Genomic DNA, 15,318 nt, shown 5'->3' with positions numbered 1-15,318 from the left:
GTATTTCATATCTCATTTAAATAAAATCTGCACATTCATATGGATGAAGGAAAACACTAAATCCACCCAACATTCATTGTGATTACATCACTGCCTGCAGGAATCTAGGCCACACAGCATTTCTGAAAACCATGTCACCAGTAAAAGTGCAGTGTAAAACATTCTAATTAACTTCTGAACCACAGATTTCTTCTGAGGGTTCTCCAACGTTATGTAGTCTGATGTGCCATCAACAACAGAACTTGTTCAATTCCCGTTTCCTAACTCAGGATTTGTCCTGATAAGCCTGGTATCTGAAAGGTTTTTGAGAGTTTCCATGCCTTAATTCAGTATTTCCCAGTTAGCTGGTTACCACAGGAAAACTGCAGCTTCATATTTCAAGATTCTCTTAAAAAGCTTCTGTTATTTATTTCACAATGCCATCAATGCAGAACTGTTTCATTTTGAGGAGAGCCTAACATAGCTTTTGAGAATGTGCTGAAACACCACCAGTGACAGGGTAAGAGTTTTTCTATAATTCCTTGCACTGCCCAGAGGGCACAGTGAAGACAGGCAGTGCTAACAACTGCATTTCCCAAAACAGGGAAGAGAGCACTGACAAAGGTTTGGGAATGATGCAGGCAAAGGAGAATTTACTTTGATCTTCTTGTAAAAAAAGGCTCTGAAAAATATAAATTTAATGGCAGAAATGGAAGAGGTGGCAGAAGAATGAAAATGCCTTTTGGGAGTTATATGGACACTAAAGTTAAGAAACCTCAAAAGCACATTTAAGTCATCAGAGTGACAAATATTTTTGTGATTAAACAAGCTTTTTCAAGCCTTCTGTAAAGCCTTGAGTGATGATTTTATTAGCTCTTTAGAACCACAGGAGCTGACATAGAAATAGGGTAAGAGATGCATATTTAGAGCACACTCAAACTTTTTTGAGCAAACCTAAGAATGAGAATACTATATCCTTCTTTCTTCCTACATTTGTAAATCTGTATCTTCAGATAATTTCAGACATAGTTCTACGAAAATTATAAATATTTATTGCAGACAAAAGGATTTGCAAAGGATCTTGCAAGCCAGAAGTGGCTGGGCAACAGAAGACAGCCATCTTACCAGCCTATTTATCCGAACAAATTCTTCTGGGGTTTTGGCCCACGGTGGAAGTTCAACATCAGACACCACTGTTCCATCATCCATCACTCCCAGATTGTAATTGTTGCTGTTGACAAATATCTCTGGGAGGTAATAAAACTCAGGAATCAATTCCTGTAGATAAATGAAAAACAATGCCATGTTATAAATTCTGTCAGAGGATGCATCGTGTCACATTAAAAAAAGAAATTATTAGGATGGAATTAAACCAAGAGAATATAAAATATTCTCCCACAGACATCCCCCTCCTTCCCTATAAGGGAGAAATCCCCCTTCTGCGCTTTCTAAAATTTAACCTGTAGATATGATGACTCCTCAGCATGCTTTTAACATGACAAAGGAACTGAGACACAACAGGCTACAAACACAAAATTTCAGAACATTGGTTTTGGCTGCATATTATGCACAGAGAAACTTATAAAGCCAAAGTAATAAACACCACATGGTACAGATAACATTTAGTGGAAAGGTACAGGCAATCATTACAGACGGTAAAGAGTCGTGGAAAACCGATTCTTCCACATTTTAGTACAATAAACATTTAAAAGTGCTAATGCACGAATGCCGATCTACAGTTGGCTTGAAACTAGGACCATAGCTATTAATTACAAAAGTGTGACACCCAGTCATATTCTTATTCTCTCTAATGTAAAGGGTCTAAGAACCTAATGTTTAGGCTATTACTTAAGATTGTTCAATGCCCAGAAGTAATTTTTTTGTAAATTTTAAAATACCTGGAGTTATGCCACATGTTCCATAAAAAACAAACAAAACCCACAAAGCTTAACTGAGTCAATATTTTTCTTTCACATGAAGTTCACCTCCTCAATTATAGACAGTGTCCCGTCTATAAATTACAGAGAAGAACCACGCAATATTTCACACACAAGAGACAAAAAAGGCAGAGATTTCACATGGCTACAAGGTCTGCGCTGAATTCCTTGTCAGGATCATCCCTACTGTAAACAAGGGATGTTTCTGATGTTCCAGGCCTGTGCTGAACAGGACTGGAATGCAGCATTAACACCTCCCGGGCTGGCCTGCTCGGGCACCTCTGCTGGCAAAGCCACCATGGCTGAGGAAAAACAGTACAGCAATTGTGATTTCTAAGCCTTCTCAGAAAAACAAAGTAATAGTAATGGCTAAACAAAAAAAATTGTTTGGCAGAAAATGATACATTCTAGTGCAAAATTGAACATAACATGTTAAGAAGGAAAATTACGCTCAAGCCCATAAGGACGTTCTCCTGGATAAGTGGATTATTTCCTTGTTTTACAAAAAACCTGCAGCTTCCAAAGCTGTCATGCATTTTACAAAATACACAGTAGGTAGATACATAAATTTATCTAAATTAATGGGATTAGAACCTTATTTACACACTTTTACAAAAATATCTGCAATGTCCAAGTGTAACACTGAATAGAAAAAGCCCATCAAGATGGTTACGTCCACACATGACATAATATATAAAAAATACACACAGAAACATGTGTATAGTAAAATGCACGTATTTCTGCGCTATATTTTAAAAGTAAGTTGCTTGTTTGGTGTTCCTTTTTTTTTTTTTTTTTTGTGGAACTTGATGTTGAGACTTAAACACAGCCAATAAACCTGGCAATTTGACGGATTTAGAAAAACTGAGCCGCTAAATTAGAGAACTTACTTCCTTTGTAAAGAAAGGATCAATACACGTAATTGCTTCAGGAAGTGTATTTCATAGCAAATGAGTGGTGTAAAATTGGTCTTCCATACAGCAAGTGGAAGCTGCAGGCCACTTGAGAAGTAGGAAAAAAAAATCAGACTGCCCCAGTGGCTTTGTCTGCCGTGGGTGGAGGATGTAGCCAGGCCAGGAGCTGAGCAGATCAGACCTGAAACGCAGCCCTGACATGGGTCAATGGCTCAGTGGTCTCCCAGATAGCCCCTCAGGGCCAGCTATGGCATGAGCAGCTTTCCAAAGGGCTGAGTGCAATGAGCAGGTCATCAGATTGTGGGCAAGGTCAAGCCGAAGTAGCCAGGGCAAAGACAGGAAAGATCAAGCAGGAATTAAGCTATTATCACCTCCATCCTTGTGTGAAACACTGCTTGGCTTTGAATTGTACAGCTTTTTGTTTACAGTCCCCTTAATTAACTAGGGTAAAAACATGCTTCTGTACCAAACGCTCGACAAGGAGTTGATAAAAAAGAGATTTGAAACTATTTCACTGCATAAGTGAAAGAACAAGAATGTAGCAAGGATAAAGGCTGTAAAAAATAAAGTTTGTAAAAAATAAAGTAACACTGAAGTTGCTACAGTTTTTTATCATCACAGAAACCAGAAAGGAAAAAGCAGAGACACAAGACTATTAATTTGATAGCAGCATGCACCACAAATATGAAACCATACCCTGGTTCTGAACACTTAAAATACAAGCTCATTACATATGTTACCAATGCTTTTATTTCTTCTTTAAATATGTATCTGTAGAGCTATTCATTAGTTTCTTTCAAGATCAGAAAGCATCTGGCTTTCTAGAACACGTTGTTTTCATTAGGTTACACAGAAACAATATGCTGGAAACTTCAAAATTATCAGTAATTTCTACTAGTTTGACTATTAGAAACTTTGCATAACTCCAGAAATGAGTTTTCAGAAAGTTTTTCACTGTCACCGTTATGATACATTTCTACAAAAGCAGCTTCTTTGTTATATGATTTTTTTCTCTTGGCCATGTGCTAGCATTTACCCATGGAAAAAGGGAGTGCAAACAGATGCATGTGGTCATTGGAAATGAGCTGTATTTAGAGGCCATTTTCAATGGCTTTATATGGGCGAAAAGGACAACATTAGTTAAAGGAAAAGTTTGTCCTAAAACCAGCAAAACAGCCTGATCGCAAAGTATTATTTTTTATCAAGTTAACCAATATTCCTCATGAATCTGGTAACTGCAGTCCACCGTAACAATCCTTCTCAACTCTGTTTCTGGGATCTTCTTTTTTCCGAACATCTTCACTTGACATGCACATTTTTGACACTAAGACAGCAGATGCTGACCCACGTGTGCACCTCCAAAAATGACAGAACTTCCTGGACACACAAGACTGTTAAAAAAAATCAGTGAATGCCCTTTTTGCTTGTTTTGAATGGCAGGAGAATGGAGTTACTAAATATTTTCACACAAACATCACGTGAAGATGCAGGATCAGACATGAGAGGCCAGAATGAAGAATCCTTTAATATCTCATCAGGAACAGTGACAAGGTCTGGCAAATACAGCCTTTGCATGGATATTCTCTCAGCTTCTTACAGCTAAATGGTTTTCAACTAATCCATGCTTCTGATTTGTAAAATCATGAAGCAGAGGTTCCATCCACACTGTAGTTTTGTCTACACAGGTTTTCCTTTGGCTGTTCTAAAACTGCTTCCTGACAGTTCCAGTGGATGGTCCTAATGGCCATTTTGTGAAACCCAGTAAATGTGAGTTCCTTATTTGCTCTTCTGTGCACCCTTCCAGGAACTATAGACTCTATATGACCACCACATTCTTCCTTGGGGGTCCCTTTTTGCAAGCTAAAGGATTCTAGTCAATTTAGATTTGTTCCATCTGGAGGTCTTCCTTTCCAACTCAAAATTTTGGTTGCCTCCATACTTTTTCTAACTCTGCTGAGTGAGTTCCTTCTGAAATTTTCCACACTCAGCACATGTACAGAAATGGTAAAACTGCCCCACATTTCTTTTGTTTAAATTTCACAGAAAAAGCCAAGACACCCCTATGATTTGTTGAAGCTCTTGTTTCAGGACTTTTGTTTGGAAATTACTGTCTGAAATTTCCCTGTTGGAATTAACCATTTCTACATGGTAGAGGCAACACATCCTTATGGTAAGCAATACTTCAGTTATTCCGCCATGCTTTTCACTACAACTGATGAAGGAGATCACAGACAATATCAACATAAATCTAACACACAGTATTAACTTAAAAAAAAAACCAAACAAACCCTGCCATATCAGGATTCTTATTAAAAACATGTATAAAATTCTGTATATCACTAAAGTACAATTTTTCTCTAATAAAAATTGCCTTATAGCACATGAAAACAATGATTCATAAGGAAAATTCACTAAAAATATTATTTTTTTACGAAAATGCAATATCAAGAGGATGTCAGTTCAGTGGTGGTAATTTATTTTCATAGAGGACAACATGCACAAAAAAAAATTAATACCAGATACTTTGTTTCATTAAACCAATTAGATGTTATTTTTTCTTTTATTTAGAAAATAACTGATGCATTTTGAAGCAGAGTTATATGATCTCCAAAGGTGTCTAGAAACAATGACAGATCCCTAATCCTATTAAACCATTTATAAGATACCAAATTTTCAAACTAAATTATTTCACAATCATGTTAAGCAATATTAAGCCTATATATAACCTGTCAACCAGAATAATAAAAATGCATATTAGAAGTCTAGATTTTTATTCATATTGCCACACTTTATTTCTTCTGTTAGGGACTTAAATGGCATTCAAGAAATATATACGAATCTATTAAATTAACTCAAATTTCTTTTTTTATCACACTTCAATGAAATAATTATCAGGAATGTTGTGAATATATATATATATATATATATAATTATTTTACTTTTTACTTAGAATCTAAGTAAAATTATTTAATGGTATGCATTGACCATATTTATATACTAGGGAATTCAGGTTAATTTGACAGAGGAAGAGGAAAAAGTTGCATGTATAACTACACTCCGTCTCCTTTGGACTTCAGAAAACTTGTCCATAACTTACTTCAAATTTGTCATTTGAGCACCTACACAAGGAGTTTGGGGCAGATATTGAAACTACTTGCTTCATTTTCAGTACAAACATGGCTGAATATAAAAGAAGCAGATCACAGATATTAGATGGAACTTTCTGATCCACACATCCAGATGTCTGCATTTTTAACTACTGCAATTCCCACAGATTACCATGCAGAGATCTGACTGAATTTAGAATATATTTTCTTTATTTTTTTAAAACTCAGGGAAGTATTTTCTTACTATGGATCTTAGCACGATTTTACACAAGACCGAATCTTTTATGAAAACCAAATAGCTGCATCCTAAACATGTTAAACATTTTATTACACCAGACTCGGAGTTTTTGATTAAAAATCTGAATTTCTAGGTACTTGCTTCTGAATTTTGCTGGTCATTACTCTTTTTGTGACTACTATGCCCATGAAATTTCTCCTATACAAAGGTCATGTTGCCAGTTTGACAGCAACTTTATTCCAGTAGCTCTCGAGACTTTAAACATGAAGCTTGATTTAAAGAAAAACTGTCTAAAATTATGTGCTGCTAATGAGTTTTACAATAAAGTTAACTTGCCGAAACAGCATTTCTGTATCTAAAATTCAGCTGGTTTACATGATGAGGATCATAATTTGCCAAACACACCTGTATGAGACAAATTCAGATATTCAGTACCATTCCCCCAGCCTTACAACAGCTGCTGCAGCTGTGTGTCACATCACAGGATTTCACAAATTAGGGTCCATTTTATGGTGGAACAATCTGGAAGAGTATAATTGGAGTTTACTAATGTTTTCTTTAATATTATGGTCTCCTAGCATCTTTTTTTGAAGAAAAACTAATCTAATTCACCAAAAGCAACCCAAAGCACATGAAAAAGAAACAAACACAAAGCAGCAGAGGAAAAGGCATGAAGAGCAGTACATAGCTCTATCCCAGTGACTGTAGCTTGGTTAAAAATCGCGAAGAAAATCAATTACATTAAACCAATCTAATTTTCTTTTCAAAAGGAAGCTGCAGTACTGGATGGTGAAAAAAAAAAGTGGCAAGGTGTTGCTTTATTTTTGAGGAAGACCTCTGAGACTGCCCCAGTCTCCCATGACATTCCTACAAGCAAACTAGAGAATGGAGATGAGATTGGGTTACAATAATGTGGGAGTAGCCAAGTTGGAAATCCATATTCCAAGAGCAGTTATCAATAGTTCACTGTCAGACTGGGAGGACATGGTAATGGAGTCTGCCCTGCTCTTAATACCAGTCAATAATTTCATTAATGGCCTGGCACAGAAGGTGCAGAAAGTAAAATTCCTGATGACACTGAGAAGGGCTACACAGCTGTTTGGAGGACAGCAAGAGGATTTCAGACGATCTTGAAATCAGTATATATGGAACTAACAAAACAAACAAACAAACGAACAAACAAACCCAAAAACAAACCAAAAAAACCCCTGAAAACAATCAGCAAACTACAGTGGAAAAAGGGAAAATACATGCAAAGTGCAACATGGGTTACAATTATGCTGTTGGAAATATAATGAGAAATAAATTTATTGCAACAGGTTAGCTGCCAAACGAGAAGCAAAGAGTGCTGCTGAACAAGTGCAGGCAAATACTGTCAGGCTATCCAGGTTTGCTTTTTTGGCAGTATTAACAAAACTAACCAGGATTGTTTGCACCAATAATGTAAATTAAGAAGCAATTGAGTTAATTGTCATGCCTATATAGTACTTTAAAAGTACCAAGTGGTACCCTTACAGAACTGAAATACATTCAGTATTCTTTAGTGCAGAATATTTAACTTACCTTAACATGGTCAATCATTTAAAGCCACCAGTCCTGAGCTAATTAGTAAATAATACCAGAGTGGTAGTGAGACACTAGCAAACTTCCAAAGCATTTTTAATTTGCATTGCTCAAACAAATTAATAGGGAGAACTAGGAAACTGAATTTTATGCAACATATCACCTTTTGAAATCAAAATTTGCGAGGTTCAAACAAAGGTTATTCTACAGAGCAGCACTGGATTTGTGCTTTGATCATCGATCCGAGGCTTTTCCAGGATATTGACACAGATTGGTTGTGACCACACATATGCTTCAGCTTTCTCTGCTGAAGTGATACCAGCCAGCAAGACTTCTTTCTAAAGCCAGCTCCAGTTAGTCCTCCCTGGAACATACAGTGCTTCCAGCTAAGATTATCAATAATCTTAGGACAGCAGCATCAGTAACTGCATTCATTCTTTCCACACAAGAAACAAGGAAAAGTCACTTCTTGTAATCAGCTCAATGGTTCTAATGGTCACAATTTTTTCAGCTGGAAGAGGAACAAACCCTTCTTTTTTCCTTTGTGCCCCCTACTTGCTAATAACTAAAGGAGCACAATTACGTGTTCCACTTTGTTCAGGCTCTTCCATGCATGAGTCAGCTAAACACATTCAAGCAATAGGAGGCTAAAACGTTGCAATTCTGCATGCAGAATATGTATTCTGTATTTAGCCATGTATTTAAAAAGCACTTGCAAGGTAGAGCACCAAGTATCAGGAAACTTCGTTTTCACAGCTGTATTGAAATATGGGGAATACAGGCATTTCCAGTGAAGATGGAAACATTTAAACATATTCCTTTCTAATTCTTTAAACATGTGCTATGGAAATCTTAATCTCATCCCCTTTCCTGGTTGCTCATCCAATCTCACCAATAGACTCCTGCAGTCAATCAATACTCACTCAGATGCTTCACAGCAGCATCATGTAATTCACAGCAACTCACAGCCTCAGGAAGCTGTAAGCAACTCCAAGAGCTCGTCCTTCACAGTAGGGATGCCTCTAAAGGCAGCACCAGCTTGCACATTTATCATTTCCAAAAGTTACCCAAGCATTTCTGAAAACCCCTCCCTACACTGATTGCCAGGGAAACATTCATTGCTTTTATTTTTCTGTTAGGAATGTCACTTTGATTCTAACCAAAATCTCCCTGATATTTAAGACCATTAATTCCTATCCTATCCATGGGCAGCAGAGATTTTTTTTTCCTTTTTTTTCTTACAGCAGTCTCCATGTAATAGAAGGACACCAGTTCCTCCTCAATCTGCTCTCCTTTAGAAGAAAAATAAGCATAGCTATTCAATCTTCTCCTGCATTTTATTTTCAAGACCTTGCATTATTATAATTGTTCCAGTGCAGATTCTTTACAACTACTCTACAACTATGGGCGTAATATTTCAGCTCAGACCAAATCAAAGGTGGGCAAAAGTGAAGATTTTTGTCATACAATTTGAAAGTTCCATTATTTCCTGTCGAGGTATCTTCCATGAAATGTTACTCACTATTGTTATACCATAAATGCTGTTAATTCACGTGCACTGGTGATGCACTAGAACCCTAAATCTTTTTTTCTTTTTTTCCACAGCAGACTGTTCCTTGTGTTCTAACTCTGTGAGAACCTGCATGAAAATTACAATTATTACTTTTCCCTAATAAACTTCACCTAACGCTTTTCCAAAATAATTTTTCCCTTTCAGCAAGAAGCACTACCCATTTCACTACACTTCCAGTACCTCCCAGTCTAATATCAGTGGAGATTGAGGCCTAACCTGTTATTATCAAGAAGAATTCTGCTCAGTACATCTTTCAATTTTAATAATGAACTGCTGGTAGCTATTCTCCAAATACAGGGGATGCTTTTAGACAGAGTAATCCCAGCTCACTCATAAGACAATGTAGAAAACTAAGATCATCATCTGCTTCTTCTCTGCTCAGAAGGTCTGTTACCTTTTCTCATCAGAAACTCTGATTGCTTTGACATAATCTCTTCTTGATAAACATGTGTTTCATTTGCTTGTCTCCAAGCTATCTTCCTGGCACTTAAACACAGTCTGATTATTTGCCTAAGTATTTTTCTGTGAATTGTAGTTAAACTCACCTCATAATTTCTTGGCTCCTTTTTTTTTTTTTTCCCCATATTAACTACTTGATTTGTCCACTACTGGTATCTTTCTCCTCTGCCATTTCTCAAAAAAAAAAAAAAACCCAAAAATGCACTCTGAAATTACATCTGCCAGTCTTGTGGGTTACAAGGAAATTAAGCCCATAATGACCATTTAATTAATTTGAAGAGAATCTAGTGTGTTTGTAATTTCTAAGCTCTACTTTCCCAACTTCATATAGACATTGTATCTTTTTCTGAGTGGTATTAATTCCACTTGTCACTGGTTGCCTTCAATTCTATTGGTGGGGACTCACAGATGCAAGAAAGACATCTCTTTTTCAACACTGTCAGTTGCTAATTTTTGTATTCCATTAATTTGCAAATCAATCTTTTGCTAAATTATCTGCTCACCATAAATATGACTGAATGATTTTGTGTCACTTAGGTCTCTTGCTGGTTGCCTGACTTCCTTGAGCTAGACTGATTTTTTTCACATTACACTTTTCCATCCTTCCTTCCATTAAAAAAACTCAATTCTGATATTAATCTACGTGCTTGGATTTCACCTTTCCCACCACTGCCAGCATTCCTATGTCCTTTGTTTTCCTCCCCAGTTCAAGATCAGGGCTAGAAATGTTTGCTCTACTTTTACAAAAGCATTCACTGAAATATTCTGATAAAAATAAAGCCACGTGTCATCTCCTTTGCATCTTTTCCCAAATGATAGGATGCCTCCCAGTCTTCTTCCTTCCATCCTACATTCCCAGCTACAATAAAGGCAGATGCAGTATAAAATATGTTAATACCTTCCAGGAAATGTTTTTACCTTGATGTCAGAAGTGTCACGCTGACTGTTGCGCCACGCTCTTGAAATAGACGAAAACGTCCTATCTGCATGATCAAACTTCCCACCTTGTAGATTTAGGAAAAGTGTTGTGAAGGGTTCCTAAAGACATATAAAAAGATTAATTAAAAAAAAATGCATCTCTTCAGAAAATTTCAGGGTAAAACAAGGAGTTTATCACTCCTTTGGGGTCTGGTTTTGAATGATGCCATTTTTCTGGCAAACACATGACTAATAGCAAAGGGCTATTTCTATTATTTAAGAATGAGAAATACAAACTCATGGTTGGTTGTTCAATAAAATGCTTTTTAATCTCACTCCACGTATACATACTCAGATAAAGAACAGCAAATAAAACCAAAAGAAAATACTCAAAGGCTGAAGTAGAAACTACAGTTTGTGTCAGTTGTGACACAATTGCTCTCAACAACATGAAAATGCTCAGATGCCTTAGATATTTATTAAACTAGAATGTAACAAAAATAGCGTGTTTTACTTTGTTCAAAGTGATCTGTTAATCCAAAAGGTAACATTCAATACTGAGAGCTTTAGGACAGTTATTGTTTCATATATAATTTATGATTTAGAAAAATGTTTGGAAGATTTAAAAGCCTCCTCTTAGTTAAAGAACACTTAAGCACATATTAGTGGATAATTGCTTGAAATTAGCTAAGCACTATAAATTACTTCAAGGATTTATGTATGCTTGTACATTCTAACAAGCTTTAATTAATGATGTGCTGCTAATGCTTTCCCAAAGAAATTACTTCCTAGGAGATAAATCGCCTTTCAATTTTATTGAAAAATGCATTGCTTAACCAATACATTATCAATATGTAGCAGCTCAAAGTTACTTCCATATAAACCGTAGCAGATTTTTAAAAATTAATTACTTACATCACAGAACTTCATGATCATCAGAAACCACCTCACACTCATTAGGAGGGGAAAATTAAATACATTAATTAAGAGCCACAAATGTTTGGCACTTGGTCCAGTCAGAAAATATGCAAGGAAGGGAAGTTAACCACGTTTAAAGCAATTTAAAAGCGTTTTAAAGCGTTTTAACCACTTAAAAGCAATTTTTAAGGAGAAAAGCCATTACTGATTTGAAAAGGCTGAACCAGAAAAACATGAAACTTTCTGCTTGAACTTTGGAGCACATTTCTACGCTACTGATCGAAATTACTTGAAAATTTCAGTATTCTCATATACCATTCAGTTTCAATTTAGATATTTGTTGCTTTCATTATCATTTAAAGGAAAAGCATTTTTAAGAGGGATACTTACAATCCTTAGCAACCACGTGAGTGCAAAACTTGCTGTTGAATAATGCGTGCCGTAGTGAAATTTTGGGACCTGATCGTCTTCCCACGATTCGTATCTCTCGGCAAAGAACGCTGCTCTCTTTGGGTTCAAAGCTCCAATAGGCTGCAAGGTTGGTAAAAATAAACTCATTAAGCAAAGAAGATTAATGTGAACACTACCACAGCATACTCCCCTTGTTCTTTTGGGTGACCAGGATTATTGGCATGCACTGGGTTTAGTGCTTTGCAAAAGCAGATGTTGGCTCCTGTAAGCACCTGAGGAGATCTGTGCACTTGGAACCAGGATTCCATGCACACACACACACTGGTTGGAAAAAACCTCCTCTGCAGTAATACAGGCTCCATTTACTGCTGATTCAAGTCACTGACTCCATCCAATTCACACTGGAATGTCTGGGACAAAGTGTTGTTTAACTTGGGTGCCTGTGGATATGTGTGCATGCTGGATACACCATTAAGCAAATAGTAAGCAACACTGAGAAACATTTTTTTTTGATTTTTTTTTGGAGAAAAAAGTAGTGATTGATGGCATGGCAGAACATTAACAGTGGACTTGGAATTTTGATATTACTATTCTTGTTTCTATGTTTCTATTTACCACCTCAAGCCAAGTTTTACTTAATTCATAGAATCTTAACCTTTGAAATAGACAACTGAAAGACCAGAATTTCTATATAAAACATTGATATAAAAGAAATAACATATGTATTACTAAAAATGTCTATCACACTTTAACCAATACTATTAGTCTTTGTTCAGTGCTTACCTAGAATATAAACACCCAGGGATTTATTTAAACATAGGAAACATAATATTTTGCTATCTATAGCTGTGCATTTCCTCAGCAGACTGTTGTATAAATGATTTGGAAAAACATGAGTATAGGTCACACAAATCACTGATAAACCCAAAAGTGAATTTAGCAATTTCACATGTAAAACGGCGTAAGAGTTCTAAAATATCCTTGGATATATATGCAAAATATGCATACATATTGCAATGCAATATGCATACAAAACTACAATACAATTTTATATACAGATTGAGCACATTGTATGTTATTAATGTAAATTATGTTCACCTGTACAGACAATGGGTGGACTCAGATATAAGAACAAACACGAAACGGTATTTCCTTCTCTCTCTTCTTCAAGAATAAATATGCTTAAGAATACACTACAAGGTGAGGAAGAACAAAGTCCTTGAATGAAAGTATCAGTAACCTAGTCTTTAATTCAAGCAGAGTTCAAGTGAAAAACTCTGTCTGCTATTGAGATTATGATTATTCAAATAACTGCTTCTTTGCAGCTCACGTGAAATTTGGCATACAAGCTTCAAAGTATTTTCTCTTCTAGGACAGATTAGATCTTTGAATGACCTAAAATCTAACCTTACATTTTTTACTTAGAGCAGCTTTCACTTAACAGTAGGATAAAGAAAAACATCTTAGGTTAATTACTATTTTTGCAGTTCACTAATTTGAAATATAACCCTTTAAAAGAAGTTGTTCCTGTATAAAAGGATTTTTATCTGATTTAGCAAATTTATTCCAGGGAAGTATGAAACTGACTCCAAGAAGTCTCTTTGTTACAAGAACCATTTTGGAATCTCCATCTGTACTGATTTTCCCTAAAGGCTCAGCTATGCTTGAGGGAGAAAAAGAAGAAAGAAGGTCATTGGTAGACAAATTATACAAATTAAAAATAGGAATAGTGTTGTGCTGTATGCTTCTGTAACATTTTATGTATTCTCTTTATCTGCCTCTATTATTACTCTCCAAATGAGTATAGCCCAAATCAATAGTTATAGAATTACATTCCTTGAATATAAAGCTAAACCCAATTAGAATTGATTCCATTCTCTTTTCAAAAAAATAAAAAAAAAGGTATCATGCAGAGATCTATATAGCCAGAATCCACAGTATTGATTTTAGCTGTTATTGTTACAGTTGGTTTCTGAAGCCTGCAACAGGACAACTATCAAGACATGTCACATTTATTTGCAAGCAAATAAAAAAAGAAGTCCCCAAATGAAAAAAGCTTAGGGGAAAAAAAAAAAAAAAAAAAAAGAACTGTGGAGCTGTGCACTGACAATGATACACTATCAGCTTACTCAGAGAAGTTACAGTGGGAATACACACATTGAATTATACATTACACGAATGCACTGATTTATTGTGGTAATAACATCCACCTCATTAAAAGATTCTGCTTTGCTGCAGTTGGAGGGCTACATATTGTTTACTGCTATAAATTAATGGCAGTGCACAGAAGACTGTAGAGCCCTTCTAACAATAGATCTGTAATGACAGTGCTGTATATCACAGCTTCCCCAGCAGCTTCATAATAAAATGGAGACAATGTATTGGGCTAATACATTCTACCAGGCAGGCCCATATTTTTCTGACAACTGCTTCTAAGGATGAGGTGATTCTACTGTGTTACACTGCATTGGGCACAGTTAACTACAGAATAAAGAATAAAAAAAAAATTAATTGAAATTTCTCAATTATTTCATATCGCAAAATTAACAGGGAATCATGATTACATAGTGTATTCCCTCCCCTGTGGGTAAATGCCAAGGGAAAAAGAAGAACTCTAAACTAAGCTGTGCTAGATGTAGCTGTGAGACCACAAATTTACACTGCTCAACATGGTTTCCCTATAGCTACAGACCTCTAAGGAAGAATGAGTTGAAAAGCTTTCGTATCCTGAAATTCCAGAACATATTTTATTTGCAGCACCTCTTTTCCCAGAGGAAAATCAGATGCTAGTTCACCAATAAAAAATGTTTATTTAGATGGAGAGGGAAAAATGAAAAGCAGACAGAGAAGAATTCCAATGAGCAAAAACAATGGGTGAGATTACAGGAGTAAAAATGAAGGAAAAATATAAGTTACAGCTGCAAAGTTTTCAAATCATATTGAAAAATGAATGACGGGTATGATTTTCAAGTCAGCGTTCACTCAAAAAGAGGATCCAAACTGGGGCAAGAATTTGGGTAAGGCAGTTTTTGTTTTCACTTTTTCCAAGGCAAAACTTATTTTTTGGCCCAAAGTGGTTGTTGTAACAACATGTGCTACAACCATGAAAGTTAAAAGCCAATCTTAAAAACAAAACAACTCATTTGATATTATTTTTTCTAGTACTCTCAAATAAAGGAATACCTCAAAATAAATAATTTCCCATTTTTACCAAGAACTGAATATAGTAAATCTCAGTCTTTGGACCCAAACTTGCTTGCTTCCTTTGAAACATAACAAAGAAAAATGGTTTGCTGAAAAA

At 35.9% G+C, this 15,318-nt stretch overlaps 1 protein-coding gene across 3 annotated transcripts in view; it reads right to left on the bottom strand.

Annotated features, from left to right (window-relative positions):
• The window catches only part of LRBA (LPS responsive beige-like anchor protein), a 364,153-nt gene that overhangs the window by 88,717 nt on the left and 260,118 nt on the right, over positions 1-15,318 (bottom strand). For all 3 annotated transcript variants that reach the window (XM_066186497.1, XM_066186498.1, XM_066186496.1), the window contains 3 exons: positions 11,997-12,137; positions 10,689-10,808; positions 1,105-1,257 (listed from right to left, as the gene is read on the bottom strand). In XM_066186497.1, coding sequence (XP_066042594.1) covers positions 1,105-1,257; positions 10,689-10,808; positions 11,997-12,137 — 414 coding nt within the window. The remainder of the gene's footprint in view (positions 1-1,104; positions 1,258-10,688; positions 10,809-11,996; positions 12,138-15,318) is intronic.

This window comes from Chamaea fasciata, unplaced genomic scaffold (genome assembly GCF_029207755.1).
Source record: "Chamaea fasciata isolate MVZ Bird 193981 ecotype frontalis unplaced genomic scaffold, bChaFas1.0.hap1 SCAF_6, whole genome shotgun sequence".
Lineage (NCBI taxonomy): Eukaryota > Metazoa > Chordata > Aves > Passeriformes > Sylviidae > Chamaea > Chamaea fasciata.
The sequence above is the reverse complement of the archived record's forward strand: the minus strand, read 5'-3'. Positions and strand labels throughout refer to the sequence as shown.